At 38.3% G+C, this 20,318-nt stretch overlaps 2 protein-coding genes across 2 annotated transcripts; one reads left to right on the forward strand and one right to left on the reverse strand.

Annotated features, from left to right (window-relative positions):
• Nucleotides 1–261: 261 nt before the first annotated feature.
• Nucleotides 262–744, reverse strand: LOC131075229 (uncharacterized). The gene has a single exon (XM_058012060.1). It carries the CDS (start codon nucleotides 742–744, stop codon nucleotides 262–264), a length of 483 nt encoding a protein of 160 aa, XP_057868043.1.
• A 17,502-nt stretch (nucleotides 745–18,246) lies between these two features.
• On the forward strand, nucleotides 18,247–19,758 carry LOC131075224 (protein VARIATION IN COMPOUND TRIGGERED ROOT growth response-like). The gene is made up of 3 exons (XM_058012055.2): nucleotides 18,247–18,368; nucleotides 18,453–19,363; nucleotides 19,492–19,758. The coding sequence occupies exons 1-2, from the start codon at nucleotides 18,274–18,276 to the stop codon at nucleotides 19,060–19,062; spliced, it is 705 nt and encodes a 234-aa protein (XP_057868038.1). The 5' UTR covers nucleotides 18,247–18,273; the 3' UTR covers nucleotides 19,063–19,363; nucleotides 19,492–19,758.
• Nucleotides 19,759–20,318: the final 560 nt, after the last annotated feature.

The following is a 20,318-nucleotide window of genomic DNA, read 5'->3' on the forward strand; positions in this document are numbered from 1 at the left end:
CACACTCCATCCTTGAAAGCAGCTCCACTTCTAGGGATGACTATAACAAAGGTGTTGTCATAAGGCAAGGCAACACCCTCCTTATAGACATTCAAAGAAGTAAATACTTCATAAGGCGAGGAGAATTTCCAAGGCTACCACCAAAAAATCTCCCTTTAATAATGGGGAGATTCTCTCAATAAATGTCAATAACAATGGTATTATTCCAAAACACCCTCATTATAGGCACTTATGAAAGAACAGCCACATCAAGAAGGAATTTTAACATAGAATTTTCATACACGAGATAGGAAAGTCCAAGGATGCAAGTTCTATGCGGTCTACACCATCACTAATAACCTTACTTGTAAGAAAATATGCAAACACATTGATTTCTCTAAAATAGTAGGAAATTGAGAAAGTGGAGAAGCCATTAAGTTGAAGAAGAATGTGCTCCAGAAGGTATTGCATACGCCAAGAGACGCATTTTTTGGCAGCAACCACCTGACAGACAAGCATTGAATCCCCTTCAATAACAATATCCTTGATATTTAGAGAATGAGCCAGATAAAGTCCAAAAGATAGAGCCTGAAATTCAACCATGTTGTTAGTACCATAACCAATGTATTTGCCAACTGCCATGATGATATTTGAAGAATGATCAAAGATAATTACCCCAATCCCAAACTTTCCCGGATTGCGCTTAGAGGCCCCATCAAATTGAAGTTTGAAGGAAGGGGAAGGGGGAGGGCTCCATTTCGCCATCTTTTGCTTAAGATGCGAAGAAAAAACATCTGAAATAGCCCCATGAGAAGGCAACAAATGCAAAGAGGGCCAATTCCAAGTAACCCAGTTATCCTAATGAGAAAAGGTTGTTAGTTGCCCTAAATTTTTATAAATGAAAGAAAGCACCACTTCACTAATGGAGGCTTGGATTTTCCCTATGATGTCTGACAAAGACATCGACTTATGATTAAAAATTCTTGAATTCCTTTCCAGCCATAGATTCCAAATCACCAGAGATGGAGCAACTATCAACAAAGATGAATAGAATGAAGCGGGAAACAACAAGGGCCGGGATTGAAATTGTGAAAGAAGAGTTGCACAAAGAGTAGAAGACCACCCTAACATACCAAACAACCAATACCAACACTCAGAGGCAAAGGGACAGAGTAGGAAGAGGTGGTCCACCAATTCCATGCAATAACCACAAAAAACACATGGGAAAACTATCGTAATCCCAAGCCTATCTAGACGCATGCCAGTGAGGATTCCATCTTGAATGGCTAACCAGGAAAAAGCCCCTGCTTTTGGAAGACATGCAGTATGCCAGCATAACTTAGTAGGCCAACAGGCAGGTACAGAGGTCTAGATCAAAGAATTGTACCCCTCTTTCACCGAATAGGAGCCAGCCGCACTTTTAATCCAAACCAATGAATCTTCTTTATATTGAAAAACTAGAGGTCTCTTACGAAGTTCTTCAATAAAATCTAAAACAATATTAATGTTAATAGCCAAGGGAGGGATTTCCTTCCATTTGACAATTTCACAAGGTCCTGAAGTATCAATGATAAAATAATCTGTAACAAAAGGTCCCCAAAGAGATGAAAGGATTACCGGCAAAGGGGACCAATCTCGAATAGATGAGAGAGTTGGGTGCCCATTCTAGACTTCATCCTAAAAATGGGCCTTTCTTCCATTATGGACAACCTAGGATAAATGAGGCAAAATCACCTCTCTACATGAAATAAGAAAATTTCAGAACACAAAGCCCTTCGGAAGGGAAGTTGTAGTAAAAATCCTTTCTCTTGGTGAGCCCCTTAAATATTTAGCAAGCACAACAGAGGCCCATTTACAACTAGGAGTTGTATATAATTTCCAAATCAACTTAGCCCCCAAAGCCTTATTTTGAATAGCCAAATCACGAATACCCGCCCCCCCCAACTCCTTGGGACGACAAACTTTATCCCATGCTAAAAGAGGGATCTTATTCCTTCCTCCTAAATTATCATTCCAAAGGAAGGATCTGAGGGATACCTTTAAATGCTTAACAACTTGAGAAGGAGCCTGTGAAATAGACATTAGATATGTAGCTATACCACTCAAGACTGATTTAATTAGAAGAATTTTGCCTGCCAATGTTAACCATTTATGATTCTAGGAGGAAATTCTAGAGGAGATAGAATGAACAATTTTGTCCCAAAAAGAGTTCTTATCTGCCCCAAGAAAGAAGGGAATACCTAAATACATGCAAGGGAAAGACCCAACTTGAAAGATCCAAAAGCGGATAAATATGTGTCGAGATCTTAATAGCTTGTTGACAACAAAAAAAACTAAACCATGATGATTTATACAAATATAACTTGAAATTTATACATTATGACTATCTAAAGTCATTATTTCCTTATGAAAATGTAACTTCCCAACTAACCAACTATAAAACTAATAATGCATACACCAACACTTCCAGTATAACTATTTTATTGTTAAATACAAGTTAGTTGCCTCCAGACATAGATTGGTGCCTTGAAAAGGAAGGCAGAAAATAAAAAACGGAAGTCTGAGCACTTTCTTGTTAAGTCGTGTAATGCGGTATAGCGTAAGACTAAATAAACTATTAAACTAAACAAGTAGTGCGGTACAACTTCACCTTCTCCGATTACAATTGCTTAATTTTGGAAATGGGGGCCCCAAGTAGGAAATATTTTTTTTTGACTATCGTGAATCAGCAATTGCCTGCATACCCAACTTCAAGGACACAGAAGTTTCCATCGTTAGGTTTTTCTTTTTCCAGCACTTTCCTAGCAAGTTAAGGTGAGCCTGCCTTACCCTTTTTAAGTGGAGAACCCCTCACTTGTTCTCAAGAAATCAGCTTTGCACAAAGTTATTTAGTTGGTTTAGCGATAAGATGGCTTCGGGACTCTCCAACAGCGCCAGAAATTATAGGGAAATGGAAGAAGGTAGAGATGTTATCATAGGTACGTAAGAAGTAGTTTTAATCCAAGATCTTTGTTCATTTTATATGCCTTTTTTTCAGTACTATCAGAGGAAATCAGATTAATTTTTTCTCAATTTCGATTAAAGATTTATCTTGTAATAATATGGTGAACGGTTGAGTAGCGGGTAATTGGTCACCATATAGAATTTAAAAGATTGATTTTATACGAAAATTATTGCTGCCAAACTTTCTTAGATCCAGGTTTTGAGTCGCTAGATATTTATGTCTTTGAGGAAATATATAATAGAATAGAAAGGAATAAATTTTAATTTTGTACGAGGTTAAAAAAGCGGTTTCTAAGAGTTTTCTAGTTTTGAGGACAATTATGGGATACTGTGTAGAACAATATTAGATAAAATATAATTATATGTTTTTAAGGAAATACATAATAGAATAAATTTTAATTTTGTATGAGGTTAAAAATTTGGTTTCTATGAGTTTTCCACTTTTCATGATAATTATGGAAAACTATGTATAACAACATTAGATAAAATATAAAAAAGGGTTTCTAGTATTTCACTTTCTCTATATTCCAATGGGAGTGAGTGAAGTTGGACCCATGCCGGAGTGAGTGAAGGGTGGAAGTTGGGTATCCATGGTTGCATGAAAAGACCAATCCCATCCATAAGCCAGGTTTTCCTTTAGAGGGTTTGATCTCTATCTTCCTTGTTATTAAAGAGGAGTACAAAAAGATCTAGTTTTTGCTCGAGGAAGAAGACATTGTAGACCCCTTTTCATTGATATCCGACCCAATCAGACATCTCAAACTTAGATGGGATATGGTTCCAAAACTTACCCATAAGGGCTCTGCTTTGTAAATCTTCAACTAGGAATGTAAGAGCTTCATCTTCAAAAGTAACCTTTAATCGTTTTTCGTGACCATCTATTTTCGCTAGGTCCAGAAGCATTTTTGTTTAATCTTTTCCTTTGGGGACCCACATAAGACATATAATCTTGTGGTTCTATGTTTTGGGATTATCTTGTTGGCATCTATAAACTTTCCTCTTATGAAAGTGATGTTTCTTTCCAAATCATTTCATCTTATTGTGTCGGTCCATATAGAACCTTCTCCTTGGTGATTCCATTTTGGTTTGAAGGGAGATTTGGACCATGTAGGGTTTCTTCGACCCATTTGAAAAGTGGGCTGCGAGCTATTTTATCCCTCCAACGCAGGTCCACCAAAAGTTTGTATTGACCCATATTTAAATATAATGTACCATTTGGCAATGATTTGGGCCAACTTATTTGTAGTGTGCGATGTTTTCTAGATATTTAAAATTATTTATCACAAAAATAAAAATTAATAAGATCAGGGTTTTGTTTTCATCATCAAGATTCAAATATGAATAAAATTTATATTTTCAAATTAATTTGCACGTATATGTTCTTGCAATGTGATGTAGAGGGTCAGGGGTTTTAGGTGATTTCAAGAAAATATGCTTTTAAATGCTTCACACTCCTTGCAGTTACCTAGTGTTTCCAAGGCACCTTAATGGTTTTAAAAGGGCAAATCTCAATCCACTCTCCACAATGACTCCTAAGGTTGTTAAACACCTATTCCAACCCAATCCAACAAGATTCAACTAGTTTCAAAGGTTCAAGTCTTCACCATGCTCTTAAACCCCACTATATCTGCTACTAGCCCTAGAGCCTCAATTAGGCCACCTGAGGCTGAAATAAATTGTTTTCTCCAACTTTTCCCAAATAACTCCAAAAAAAAAAATATTTTCAGACACCCTTTTCGGCTTAATACAACATATCAAAGATTGAGGGTAGGTTGTTTTGGACCATGCCTTTGCTGTCCTAAGATTGGGACAAATTTGCTTGCCAAAAACCCAAGTTTTACAAAGCAAGTGTAAGAAATAATTCTTCCCCAATATTGAAACTCTCAATAGTGTTTAGTTATGCCTCAAAACTAAGTAATATCCAATAAAAATGGTTCTATGTTCTCTTTTAATGTGCTGTAGCGTCGTAAATTGTACGCACTTGCTAGGGTGGTACAATTTCACACCTAGTTTAGCACTCGCCTTGGTGCATTTTGTATTTTGCATTGCATTTCCCCTTTAGCACTTAATTAATCAAATTAATTAGGTCTAAGGTTCTATTTCATCATCTTCCACATCATAAAGCTGGGCCCTTTCATTAAAGTGTGCCCCTTTCATTTTATTCCTCCAATACATCATTTAATCAAAAACCCTAATTAGGTCCTACTATGAACTTGGGGGCTTGATTTCGGGAGTCAAAACATCTTGAAATCACCTTTAACTTCGGGATTCTCTCTAAAATCATCATATCCGACGGCCCTGAAAATTTGGTGAAAAGTTGTCGGGACCATGGCGCCCGGAGAGGACCATGGCGCCCAGAGTGCACATGGTCCCGGACATTTTTCCCAAAATTTTAGGAGCACAATCCAATCATAAAATAAAGCTTAACCCCAGGAAATTGGCAGGATATTCAATCTCTAGGTTGGCCAAAAGATGAAATTACGACCTAGGGTTTCCTACATAAGAGCTCTCTTTCTTCATTTGAAGGGATCCAAATTTTGGTTTTCAGGAACCTCATGTGCAGCGAAAGAGCAAATATTTGAAGACTTCAACAACATTCAACATCCCTCTATCAAGAACTTATCAAATTCATTCATTCATTTAGGGCTTGGAAGGCATTGAAGAACAATAGGAGATTACCGACTGAAGATTGGCTTGTACCCCTTCCTTGAGGGTTGGGTATGATTTCATGTTGTTTTCATGTCTTTGCATAAGCTTCAATATATCCTTTATTCATGCTTTAGATCACTTTGCATCTTGATTTAGAGAATTTACATCATCATTTACAAGCAATTAGGGTTTACTTTCTAGGTTGCTCTAGTTTGCTTGCTTGCATTTTAGGATCTTGCACACACACAAGGTCTGCACACACATTACTTTTACAATACAACTTGGCTATTCATGGAGGTGGAAATCACCGAAGTGAGGGTTTGACTAAGGCAAAACCCTATATAGCCGCCCATACCCTTTTCAGATATAAGTGCAGGTTTCAGGACTTAGACGACACCACAGGAGACAGATCCAGGAGAAGCAGACTGAGACCGACCTTCCCACCAAATTTCAGAGCAAAAGACCTAGACAGGGGTGCTAGGCACCCTGGTCCTGCTAGGACAGGGGCGCTGGGCACCCTGGTCCCTGGGACAGAGGCCCTAGGCGCCTTGGTCCTCCTGACAAACAGCATTTTTGACATTTTCGACAGTTTTCCAGAGTGCAAAACAGCAGTTTCAGGTGCAGTTTCTGGCACTGTATCAGGACAGTGGCGCCCGCGCCCCCATCCTGAACATTTTCAATCTGATTTTGACTCTGGGTACGCATTTGCATTCTTATTTCATCCTTGTATTTACAACTGTTCATTATTTAATCTCAATTTTGTAATCTTGTTATTCATTTGTACATGCATTTTGGGATTAGGACTTGAACTTGCATCATTTTATCTTTCAATTTCAATGAAGGAATAGAAATCCTAATAGGTAGCCTATGGCTCTCTCTTTCACAAGAAGAAGTAGCCAATTGTGTGATACCTCTAGGCTCTTTCGTATTCCGTAATGTGTGTCAAAAGGTAGGATTAGGGCGTGTTAACCTAGTCTCGCTTTTTCCCCTACACATTTTGGTGAACCCAACGTGAAACTTATTATTGCTTTCTCTTGCATTATGTGTTTAAATTTTATGCAATTTCAAAATGTCAGATTTTTATTTGCAAGATGTTTATATTTGTGATGATTATGAGTTAGATGAAGCTTTAGATGAGTTTTTGAAACCTAAATATACCAAACCTTCATTTTACCAAAAACTCATAAACATTGTTACTATGCCATTTCATTGTGATGAGAATGATAAGTCGAATGATTCCTCTCAAGGGTACATTCCTATCAACTCTTCCACTAAATCTAGTAACATGGTTGTTTTCAATGATCCCCTCTATGAAGAGATATCTCCTTTTGAATCAAAAGATGAACCTTTTAATAGATATGATCATGCTTTGTTAGATGATGCCCTTGATGACTTTGTGGCTCCTAAAAAATGCTCCCTTCATGAGGATCCTTTTGTGCAAGAAGATGACATTATCCCTACATTTCCTAGTGATGGCATTTCCTTTTCCAACAAAATTCCCACTAGAGATGATGAATTAATGATAAATGCTTACCCTTCTCCTAAAGTTTGTCTTACCCATAAACATCCCTTAGAGAAAGAAGATGAAATAAAAAGCAATTTCCTTAATTCTCTCTCCCCTAAAGATCATATTGAACATATTTTGAGGAAAGAGGATGAGTTTAACACATCTATTGATGCTATCCCTCGTAAGGATGAGGAATTAATACACAATGTTCTCTCCTCTCCCGAAATTGACAATACTTCAAACATCCCTTTCAACCACTTCACTATTTGGGATGAACCATTAGAAGAAGGTATAGATTATTCTCTACCCCTAGCCAAAGGGGATGAAATCAAGATTGAAAACTCCCTTGATAGTTTCTCACCTTCCTTGAATCTCAATCATTCTCCATCTAAAAATAAAGCATCTCCTTCTCCTCAACTTGGCTCTACTCATAAGGATACCCTAGTTCAAAGCAAGATGGTTAAGATCTCTTTCAAAGATCTCCCTCTCAAAAGTGAGGCTTTAGAGAGTAATGTTGATTCTTCTCCTAGAGAGTTTATTCCCCATGTAGATCCTTTGATGATAGAGGATGATATGACCTTTCCTAGTATTAGTTTTCTTACTAGAACATCAATGCCTACCCCTTGTCTCTCTCCTAAAATTGATTTAATCCGTGATAAGATTTTAGTGCAAGAGAAGACTATCAATAATTTTTCCAACACTTTTGTTCATTCCTCTAAACCATCCTTAATCAATTTGATACATGTGAATGAAACACCTAACAAACCTCTCTTCACTATCCAAGGTGCTTGTCCTTCTCAAAATTCTCAACCTTTAAATAAGCCTATCTTAGTGGTTCAAGGTGTTTATGCTAATGATTCTTTTTGCACTCCTAAGAAACCTATTATTACTGTGCAAGGAGGTTATTCTTCTAAGAGCCCTTATGAGTATGCTAAGCAACTAACTAGAGAGAGTTATCATGCAGTTGCCCATACGTATAACACAAGAAACAATAGGCAACCTCATCCTCCTCTAGTTATCCCAACTTCACTTCCTCCTTCCCAACCTATTCTTCCTCAAGCTCCACGTATTTCACAAGTTCTTGGTAAGGAATATGATCTCATAGAACAACTTAAAGCTACCCCTGCTAAGATATCCCTTTGGGATTTTATCCAAACTTCTTCCGCTCATCATGGAATGTTACAAGATGCCTTGAAAGATTTGAATGTTCCTCCACCTAATACATCTAGTAATATAGTGTCTTTGGTTAACTCTGTGATGAATCCTAAAGCTCAAATTGTGTTTACTCAAGATGAATTGCCTACTAGTGAAATTCAACATCAATATGATCCCTTGATGATTGTGGTTATCATAAATGACACTGCTATAAGACGAACACTGGTAGATAATGGCTCTGGCCTTAATGTGTGTAGCATTAATCTATTGCATAAGATGAATGTGGATACATCCCTTATTGAGCCTGACTCTCGTCCCATTCAAGGCTTTGATAATGTGGCTAAGTCTTCATTAGGTATTATCACCTTACCCATCACAGTGGGACCTGTTACTTTGCCCACTCCCATCCATGTTATGTCAGGAAATCTAACATACAACTTGTTATTAGGGAGACCTTAGATTCACAGTATGCAAGCTGTCCCCTCTACATTGCATAGACAAGTTAAATTTATTTATAACAATAAGACATATACCTTGATAGGTGATACTAATCTTCAGGCTTGTTTGCAAACATCTAAGCCTTCCTCTTCTAGTGACGACTCTTTGAACAAGATACCTATGAATGAATCCTCACTCTCTAATAGTCAAAATTCTTTGGATGAGCCTGAAGTTCCTGAAGAAGATTCTTCTCAACTCGAATTTACACATGAAAAGGCTTTTGATCTTGGGAAGGTTCTCGCAGAAGATGATTGGGGATTTCTTGATTTCAATCCCACCTTTGTAGGTGAGTATAGGGTTCCTCCTAGAGAGCTTAAAGTTAAAAAGAAGGAAGAAACTAGAGATCAATCAATCTTACCTAAACCTATGAGCAATAATTTTGTGGCCGCTTCTCAAACTTCTTCTCCTCACACTTCTAATTCTGAAGAGTTTGATTCTTTGTCTTAAGAAAAACCGCCTTCTCTTTCTGAAATGGCTGATCGTTATGGTCATGGTTTTCGCATTTTTGCTAAGCATGGGTATCATGGAAATGGTTGTGGCACTCGCGAACAAGGGATAAAAGTTCCTCTAGAAAATAATCTTCACAATTATGCCTTTGGACTTGGCTATAATCCCTGCAAGCCCACCAAAGCATCTAAAAGACCATCTCTCAATGTGAATGCTATATTTAGTAGTGATGATGATCTCACTTCAACTAAATCATCTTCTACTTCTGTCAACTCTCATTCCATTCATAAGGAAATCTTGGCGATGAACAAATCTCTTTATGACTCCCCTCAAATTTCTAAATCCACTTATGAATCTTTATCTCCTATTCATCATAAAGTCCTTTCCTCCAGGGATAAGGCTCTAATAAATTACACTCATCCCTCTTCTAAGATTTCTTGTGACTTTTCTTCTTCAATTTTTATCATTTTATACATGTTTTTGATCTCACTTATAGTTGAGCATTTAGCATGTCATATTCAAATACCTCATTCAATCTATCATGTCTTTAAATAACATTAATGGCTGTTATGTTGCTCATCATTATATGACATTGGTAGCTCATTTACTGGGGGCTCATTGTCATTCATGATGGTACAATTTCAAGTGCAATCATATTTTTGAAGAAACATAATAGCCTAATTTTTTATGTTATCTCTTGTTCCTATGGGGACAAGAGTGATTTCATACATCTCTTCTTTTTATGATTAAAATTTCCCTTTGGGGTAATAGTGTGGAAATATTGATCATCTTTTCTTTAGAATCCTCTTTTCCTAGATATGGGAGAAGATGTGTATTTTCTTTCTTATCCTACCCACTTCTTGTGAGGAGCATTTTACATACACTAATGTCTTGCTTGCATGAACTCATGTGAGTATGTAGTACATTTTGCTTATGTCTAAATCTCTCCCTAGAAGATTGTGTATGTCCTTCTCATTGTCCTTATCCTTGGGAGGCAATGATCTTTCCTTATTTTCATCTAAGGATCCACTTTTTCCTATTTCGTGGATGGTGTGGACTTTATTACTTGATGTTATTCCTTGTATGCATCCGTTGTTGTTCGTTAAAGGATTCTCTCTTACAAGAGGTGTAAGTCCTTGACTACAACCTCTTTTGCACTTGGTAAAATACATCTATAATGAATTCACTCTCCCAGTTGGGTTAAAAGGAGCGTCATCCTTCATTAAGAATCACTTTCACCTCGCAAAAGAAGGAAGTATTGCATTCTTATTCTCTTCTTTGTCTCATTCTAGGAGATGTTATATTTGTCTAAGACAATTCCTCTCAGGGATAGGTGTCTTTTGTACAAAGATCTCTTCTCCTCTAAGGATCTCCTTTACACATATTACAAGATATCCCTTTTCAACTATCTTATCCTTGCTTAAAGAGTGCAAAACTCTCTTGCTTGGATCTATGACATTGTTGCATTTTTGGGGTATCTTCTTTTGTGATGAAGGTAGGTATCCTTGTTCTACTTTTCTTATGACATAAACATTACACTTTTTGAGCAATGGGTCATTCTCGAAACCAGAGCACAAACTCTTAGAGCAAGATGTCTCCGTTTTTCTTTTATGCAAGGTGATTATTCTCAGAACCAGAGCACAGACTCTTAGAGCGAGATGTCACACTTTTGTACTATACATATACAGGTTGTAGCATACTCGAGCATAGACTCCTATGAGGTGCTTCTAACCTCCCTTACACACACATGCACGAGGTTGAGTGGAGCTAGTGGCATAAGGCTAGACTTTCTTACTCTCCTCCCTTACATGGATCACCTAGACAGACTCTAGGGGCTAGTTTTCCATGTCCTTTTTCCCATGGATCACCTAGACAAGATCTAGGGGCGAGAAGTCCATGTTTTCTCTCTCACTATTCTTCTCATGGATCACCAATGTGTGTATTCATGCCCTTTTTCCTTTCTTTACTTCTCTTTGCATTTTGTTTCCATTTACATCCTTCATCTTGTGTTAGAGAACTCTCAAATCCTCACACTCTTTGTTGTGTTTGAATTGAGATTTAGTCCTCTTTCTTACCAAATGATTCTCCATTAGTTTTTGATCTCATATCAAATCTTCTTGTGAGCATTTGTCATCAATATTCTTTAACAATTCGAAGTGGTAAACATGATACCTTGTTTCAACTCACTAAAATTAGCAAGCCGAAACAGGGGGGGGCATATAGCTACCCTCGAATTTTCATCACCTTCCTTAGTAAGCATTAGGTGATTTTGTGATCTAACATGTGTTTTGTAGGGTGCGGTTCCTAACTGTGTACTGCAAATACCGCTGGGGGCTTCGTTCGATAGACTTATGGATATATCCTTTTTCAAATAATGTTTACTTTTTTGTACTTTAGCTTGCATATGCACGTAGTGTTCATATGACCGCTAAAGTGGGGGCTAAATGTAGCGTCGTAAATTGTATGCACTTGCTAGGGTGGTACAATTTCACACCTAGTTTAGCACCCGCCTTGGCGCATTTTGTATTTTGCATTGCATTTCCCCTTTAGCACTTAATTAATCAAATTAATTAGGTCTAAGGTTCTATTTCATCATCTTCCACATCATAAAGTTGGGGCCTTTCACTAAAGTGTGCCCCTTTCATTTTATTCCTCCAATACATCATTTAATCAAAAACCCTAATTAGGTCCTATTATAAACTTGGGGGCTTGATTTCGGGAGTCAAAACATCTTGAAATCACCTGTAACTTCGAGATTCTCTCTAAAATCATCATATCCGACGGCCCTGAAAATTTGGTGAAAAGTTGTCGGGACCATGGCGCCCGAAGTGCATATGGTCCCGGACATTTTTCTCGAAAGTTTAGGAGCACAATCCAATCATAAAATAAAGCTTAACCCCAAGAAATTGGCAGGATATTCAATCTCTAGGTCGGCCAAAAGACAAAATTATGACCTAGGGTTTCCTACATAAGACCTCTCTTTCTTCATTTGAAGGGATCCGAATTTTGGTTTTCAGGATCCTCATGTGCAGCGAAAGAGCAGATCTTTGAAGACTTCAACAACATTCAACATCCCTCTATCAAGCACTTATCAAATTCATTCATTAATTTAGGGCTTGGAAGGCATTGAAGAACAATAGGAGATTACCGACTGAAGATTGGCTTGTACCCCTCCCTTGAGGGTTGTGTATGATTTCATGTTGTTTTCATGTCTTTGCATAAGCTTCAATATATCCTTTATTCATGCTTTAGATCACTTTGCATCTTGATTTAGAGCATTTACATCATCATTCACAAGCAATTAGGATTTACTTTCTAGGTTGCTCTAGTTCGCTTGCTTGCATTTTAGGTTCTTGCACACACACAAGGTCTGCACACACATTACTTTTACAATACAACTTGGCTATTCGTGGAGGTGGAAATCACCGAAGCAGGGGTTTGACTAAGGCAAAACCCTATATAGCCGCCCATACCCTTTTCAGATATAAGTGCAGGTTTCGGGACTCAGACGACGCCACAGGAGACAGATCCGGGAGAAGCAGACTGAGACCGACCTTCCCACCAAATTTCAAAGCAAAAGACCTGGATAGGGGTGCTGGGCGCCCTGGTCCCGCTAGGATAGGGACCCTGGGCACCCTGGTCCCTGGGACAGAGGCACTGGGTGCCCTGGTCCTCCTGACAGATAGCATTTTTGACATTTCCGACAGTTTTCCAGAGTGCAAAATAGTAGTTTCGGGTGCAGTTTCCGGCACTGTATCAGGACAGTGGTGCCCGCACCCCCGTCCCGAATGTTTTCAATCCGATTTTGACTCCAGGTACGCATCTGCATTCTTATTTCATCCTTGTATTTACAGCTGTTCATTGTTTAATCTCAATTCTGTAATCTTGTTATTCGTTTGTACATGCATTTTGGGATTAGGACTTGAACTTGCATCATTTTATCTTTCAATTTCAACGAAGGAATAGAAATCCTAATAGGTAGCCTGTGGCTCTCTCTTTCACAACAAGAAGTAGCCAATTGTGTGATACCTCTAGGCTCTTTCGTATTCCATAATGTGTGTCAAAAGGTAGGATTAGGGCGTGTTAACCTAGTCTCGCTTTCTCCCCTACACATGTGCAAACCCCAAAACCCTCACCATTAGGCTCCAAAACTGAGGATTTTCTAATTAAGACCTTTCCATTCACTTCCACGGCTCATTAAAAGTCCCCACACTATCTCCTTGGTCATATTAACCAACTTCAATCATCAAACTACCCTCTCCAAGAGGTAGATCTTCTGCTGCTATAAGTTTCCTATGCTTCCTACTCACTTCTCCCTCATCAAACTCATGGTGTACACCTATTAAAACACACTTCCTGCAAATTTTCTGGTTAGGATCATAATGTACATGTTAGATAGAGCCTCCTCTATGAGAAACAGGACCTTACATCCATAGAAGGGCTCCAAATTGCATTTTGGGCCTTCAATGCCAATGATACAACTCAGAAAATTTTAGGACAGTCAGCACAAATGACAAAATATGAGCAAAACCTGCTACAAAATCATTCCAAATCACTTATTACAATGTTTAATGACTGCCCAAGGCTTATACCATGAAAGATAAATCACTTTCAAGCAACAAAACACAAAAAATTGCAAGAAAATGAAGGTTTTATTCACTTTTTCTGTTAAATCCGTACAATATCCATACTGTAGCATCCAACCACACCAAAATAGAATTTCAAGGTTTTATAATACCTTCCCCTAACTTCCCAAACCGAAATCCATCAGCTATTCATGATTAAAATGCTTAACAAACAAGTTTTTAGCTTTTCCCCCCAAAATGACACTAGCCACTATTTTCAAATTTTTGAATTTAAAACTCTTATGAAATGGACTTCTACCCCAACCTAATGACATCTAAAGGATAAAAATGATTTATCAAATAGTTCTAAACACCTTTGAGACCCTTACCAATTCTATACCCATGAAATCCTATATTTGGTCCTATGGCCTTATTAGGTCCATTAAGACAATTAATCATTACATTAGGATCATTACAATAAAATGCCATAATTGGCTTCAAGACATCATAATTGAGTCTATTAGACCCATACACCTCCTTGTCATGCTTCCATGGTGTCCTCCAAGTTGTCTTTATGCCTAGTGCCCCTCCACCATACTCCCCACCAAACAAAGAACTCTTGTCCCAAGAGTGACTAGTCTTGTGCCAACCACCTAATGATGATGTCTTCTAATTTTCAATAGGGAAAAGGTACTCTCCAAAGGTAATCTTCGTCTTGCTACAACCTGCATTCACTTTACCAAAAACATTAGTATCAAAAAGCTGATTTTGAGTCCCTTGTCTAGGACCTTGTGTCTTCACCTCTTCTTGCCTCTTCTTATCACTATTCTGATCTGATATCATCTGCAAACTCAGAGGTTTAACCATATCTCTCTTCTCAATCACCGGGCAATCAATACCCCCAACTCTTATGCTATTGAAACTACAACCATGTGGCTCCTTAAGACTGCTATTTTGCTGCAACTTTGTTTTGTTCTTCCAACCGGTATCATTGTCCTCTTTACCCTACTCACACAACCTGATTTTCTCTCCAAAACAAATTACATTATGCTCATACTTCTCCCTACAAGGCAAAGGTGTTAAACAATATCTCTTACTACTCTTATGCACCAAGTATGTATTTGTATATCCATCATGGATTGTCCTCCTCAAGTATTGCCATGGTCTACCCAAAATTATATGTCCACAAGTCATAGGTATAACATCACACAAAACCTGATCATGATATGGACCAATTGAGAAATCAACATAAGCCCTCTGATTAATCATTACATGCTGCTCTTGACTAACCCAAGTGGCATTGTAAGGATTAGGATGATCAAATGTTTACAATCCCAACTTAGAAACCATATCAAATGAAACAAGATTATCATGTGAGCCAGAATCAATAATCAACTTACATATCTTACCCTTACTCAAGCATTGTCTCCTAAAGATGGATACCTGATTTGATGTTTGCTGCTGCAATTTACCTCTTCTGATCATAAGAAAATCTCCCTCTGTTATAGGATAGGCTTTCAATGGTTCTTTGTCTTCTTTCTTGTCTTCTTCTTCACATGTAAAATAAACTCTTCTATCTTTGCCTCTATCAGCTTCATCCTATTTAGGACATTTGAAAGATGGATGTCCAACTTCATTACAATGGTAACACCTACCTGTGAATACATGTGATCCTCTTCCACTACCAAATCTACCTCCTCCTCTATAACTATAACCAGCTCTTTATTCTGATGTAGACTCTTTGTCCTTATTGTCTTGTCCTTGTGATTCATTTGCAGACCTTCCTCCTCTTCCTCTCATGGATCCTCTACCTCTTGTGCCTCCTTGTCTCTCTTGTTTTCTCTTCAACTTCTCCTCAGCCCTTATTGCAAGTTGAAAACAATCTCCCAATGTTTGTGGGACATTCAACCCAATCTCATCCTGCAAATTATATCTCAGCTCATTCAAATACCTTGCTACCTTTTCATCTTCATCCTCTACTCCTCCTCTAATGCTCAGTTTATGAAATTGCTCTGTGTATGTCATCACATCCATGTCTCTTTGTTTCAAGTTTTGTCTCATCCTCTTTGTTTGTATAGCAAAATCAGATGGTAGAAATTGTGCCTTCATCATTGCTTTCATCCTTTTCCAACTTGTAATCTTATTCAATCCTCTTGCTATCCTCTCAGCCTACATACCACTCCACCATGTTAATGTTGTTCCCCTCAACTTTGCCTTTGCAAATTTCACCTTCTTGTCATCATCCGTGTCTTCCAACTCAAAGTAGTTTTCTAAGGCCTCTATCCACCCTAGCACTTCCTCACTATCCATTCTTCCCTGGTAAATAGGTAAATCAACATGTCCTTTCATTACTCCACCTTGTACTACCTTTAGTAGTCTTACCAACCTCTTCTCTTCAGGGTCTACTATCTCTTCCCTATGCTCTTCATGCCCACTTCCTTCATTATGTGAGTCAAGATGCTCATTGTTTTCATCCACCCTAGGTTGTTCTCTTTCCTTCTCTAAGGCTTCTATCCTTGCAGATAGTTGCACTCTCTCCCTTCTCTCTCTTTCTCTTACTGCTTCAAGTTCTCTTTTTTCCCTCTTCTCTCTTTCAAGGGCTTCCTTCAACTCTTCAATTTCCCTAGCCATTTGATTCTTCGGTGCCATCTTGTCAAAACCTTCCCAAAGAGATCTACTCACTGCTCTGATACCAATCTGATGCAGAGGGTCAGGGGTTTTAGGTGATTTCAAGAAAATATGCTTTTAAATGCTTCACACTCCTTGCAGTTACCTAGTGTTTCCAAGGCACCTTAATGGTTTTAAAAGGGCAAATCTCAATCCACTCTCCACAATGACTCCTAAGGTTGTTAAACACATATTCCAACCCAATCCAACAAGATTCAACTAGTTTCAAAGGTTCAAGTCTTCACCATGCTCTTAAACCCCACTATGTCTGCTACTAGCCGTAGAGCCTCAATTAGGCCCCCTGAGGCTGAAATAAATTGTTTTCTCCAACTTTTCCCAAATAACTCCAAAAACAAAATATATTTTCAGACACCCTTTTCAGCTTAATACAACATATCAAATATTGAGGGTAGGTTGTTTTGGACCATGCCTTTGCTGTCCTAAGATTGGGACAAATTTGCTTGCCAAAAACCCAAGTTTTACAAAGCAAGTGTAAGAAATAATTCTTCCCCAATATTGAAACTCTCAACAGTGTTTAGTTATGCCTCAAAACTAAGTAATATCCAATAAAATTGGTTCTATGTTCTCTTTTAATGTGCAAACCCCAAAACCCTCACCATTAAGCTCCAAAACCGAGGATTTTCTAATTAAGACCTTTCCATTCACTTCCAGGGCTCATTAAAAGTCCCTACACCATCTCCTTGGTCATATTAACCAACTTCAATCATCAAACTACCCTCTCCAAGAGGTAGATCTTCTGCTGCTATAAGTTTGCTATGCTTCCTACTCACTTCTCCCTCATCAAACTCATGGTGTACACCTGTTAAAACACACTTCCTGCAAATGTTTTGGTTAGGATCATAATGTACATGTTAGATAGAGCCTCCTCTATGAGAAACAGGACCTTACATCCATAGAAGGGCTCCAAATTGCATTTTGGGCCTTCAATGCCAATGATACAACTCAGAAAATTTTAGGACAGTCAGCACAAATGACAAAATCTGAGGAAAACCTGCTACAAAATCATTCCAAATCACTTATTACAATGTTTAATGACTGCCCAAGGCTTATACCATGAAAAATCAATCACTTTCAAGCAACAAAACACAAAAAATTGCAAGAAAATAAAGGTTTTATTCACTTTTTCTGTTAAATCCATACAACATCCATACTGTAGCATCCAACCACACCAAAATGGAACTCCAAGGTTTTATAATACCTTCCCCTAACTTCCCAAACCAAAATCCATTAGTTATTCATGATTAAAATGCTTAACAAACAAGTTTTTAGCTTTTCCCCCCAAAATAACACTAGCCACTATTTTCAAATTTTTGAATTTAAAACTCTTATGAAATGGACTTCTACCCCAACGTAATGACTTCTAAAGGATCAAAATGATTTATCAAATAGTTCTAAACACCTTTGAGACCCTTACCAATTCTATACCCATGAAATCCTATATTTGGTCCTATGGCCTTATTAGGTCCATTAGGACAATTAATCATTACATTAGGATCATTACAATAAAATGCCATAATTGGCTTCAAGACATCATAATTGAATCTATTAGACCCATACACCTCCTTGTCATGCTTCCATGGTGTCCTCCAAGTTATCTTTATGCCTAGTGCCCCTGCACCACGATGTCTTGTAATTGAACATCACACAACTATGTATACGAAGTCCTTGGTTGCTGGTCTCGGCTACCCGTTTATAAATGCATTCTTATATTTATAATTTATTTTGTGAGAAGAAATACAAGAGGAATGTCCCCCAACCGATCACATCGACACCACTCAAGTCATGAATTCAAGCAGCCCAGAATACTGGCGTTCGACTGTGGAGATGACAAATTCTGGCACAATTAAGTCCTCCCAGCCAAACACGCCGATTCGCAGGTGAGATAAAATTTCTCGATTCTCTCTCTCTTTCTCCGCCATATGAGTCCAACTTTAAAACTCACTCCATATTTCAATTAACAGTGACCGAGGACTGAAGTTTTCGGCTCAAGATGTATTTCTGAGTCACAGTGGTAAGCAGAAAAATTTTGTTAGGCAGCTATACAGAGACCTCACAAACCAGGGCGTGTCCTGCTTCTTTGATCAAGATCGCGAAAGTTTGCCACTTGGTGAAGATTTCCCCTCTCGTATATTTGAAGCTGCTAAGACATGCAAAGTAGCAGTTTTACTTCTCTCTATGGATTTCCTCGAATCAAAATGGCCAATGCAGGAACTGGCTGCTTTCGTGGAAGCGAAGAAAAAAACAAATCTTGATCTCAAAATTTTACCCCTGTTCTTCCAGATTTCACCGGATGCTCTTAAAAACATTACGGCAGACGATGAAAAGTGGAAACAGTTGGAGAAATCTGAGGTAAAGCGAGCCGAATGGCACCAAGCTTTGAGTGCAATACGGCCAATTAACGGGTTGAATTTTATTGAAGGTGATGATGAAGTGAAGTTTAGAGATGAAATTGTGAAAGGAATCTGGCATCTACTTCCAACACCCTCACCAAGGTATCATGTCCCTTGTATGCAAGGACAAGCACGAATGTGCCAGGTAAAAGCACCTCACTACCTTGTTTTGCTTTTATGACGCATATATTCAGATGCTAACGCATATATTATATTTATGGTTTGCAGGAGGTTGAAGATTTCTTCAACACTGTTCATTCCGACAAAAGGGGAATCCGTATTGCAGGATTGTATGGAATACCGGGCCAGGTGAAAACTACACTTGGCAAGGCTTTTTGTAACTTCAAATTGAAGGATTTTGAAGGCAAAGTTGCCATCTGGAATTTTCCAAAGGCGATTCGTTTCAAAGAATTAAAGTTGCCCTGCAATATCTCACTTTCTGCCATCAGTCGTACCTCCAAGAACTGATAGACCAAGATCAGGTGACCAATTTCACATCTTTTAATTTTGTTTACGGGATGTTCTTCCTTTCCATAAGAATATTTTTAAGTATTCTGAATTTACTAATAAGATGTGTTAAGTATTCTGCATTTTCAAATGTAACTTACAGGCACAAGTTGAGCTTTATAGAAGAGTGGAGGGCAAAAGGGTATTGTTGGTGCTCGACAATATCACAGTAGAATATATAGACGAAGTGGAGCATTAGCTTAAGGCAGAGTTGGGAGAAAACAGCTGGATCCTTTTGAGCGCTCGGAGTGTAGATGTTCTAGTAAAGCATTTCAAGATAGATAAGCAGTCGTGCATGGGCGTACCAGGGCTCAAAGAGGAAGAGCCCGTAGCCATCTTGTTGGAAAGGACATCTGTAGAAGAGTCAACGTTGGGGATAGAGGACAAAGCCTTTGCTGTCAAGTGTGCTGCAGACAGATGTTTGTTCAAAGAGATCGGTCGTGGAGAAGGAACATTTCATCCGTTAGCTTTAAAAGCTTTTGGTAGCCATCTCTTCACTAAATACGGTCCGCATTTGTCAAAGTGGGTTTGTGAGATAAAAAGCTGGGTAGACCGATGTGGTTATGGTTTGGATGACTTGTTGGCTGTGCTGGGCAAAGCTTTTGACAACATGTGTCCCGAATATCGCATGATATTCATGCTTCTCACCCTCTATATGCCGCCTAATATGTCTCCCAACAAAGTTACCGAGTGGCTGGCAATAATTCTCAACAAAGATATCCCGTCTATTGAGAAAGCAGTGAGTTTGAATATTTTCTTTCAAGACTTTTTAGTTTATGATTTGGGTGTTTTTAATTGAAAAATCGCTGAAGACTTTTTTTATACATGGTTTCAGGTTGACGATCTCTGTCAGAAGGCTTTTATTGAAGAATCTATACCTGGAATTCGCATACACGACCTATATTTTGAGTTTGCTCAAAGCAAAGCAAA

The sequence above is a fragment of the Cryptomeria japonica genome, chromosome 8 (assembly GCF_030272615.1).
Source record: "Cryptomeria japonica chromosome 8, Sugi_1.0, whole genome shotgun sequence".
Lineage (NCBI taxonomy): Eukaryota > Viridiplantae > Streptophyta > Pinopsida > Cupressales > Cupressaceae > Cryptomeria > Cryptomeria japonica.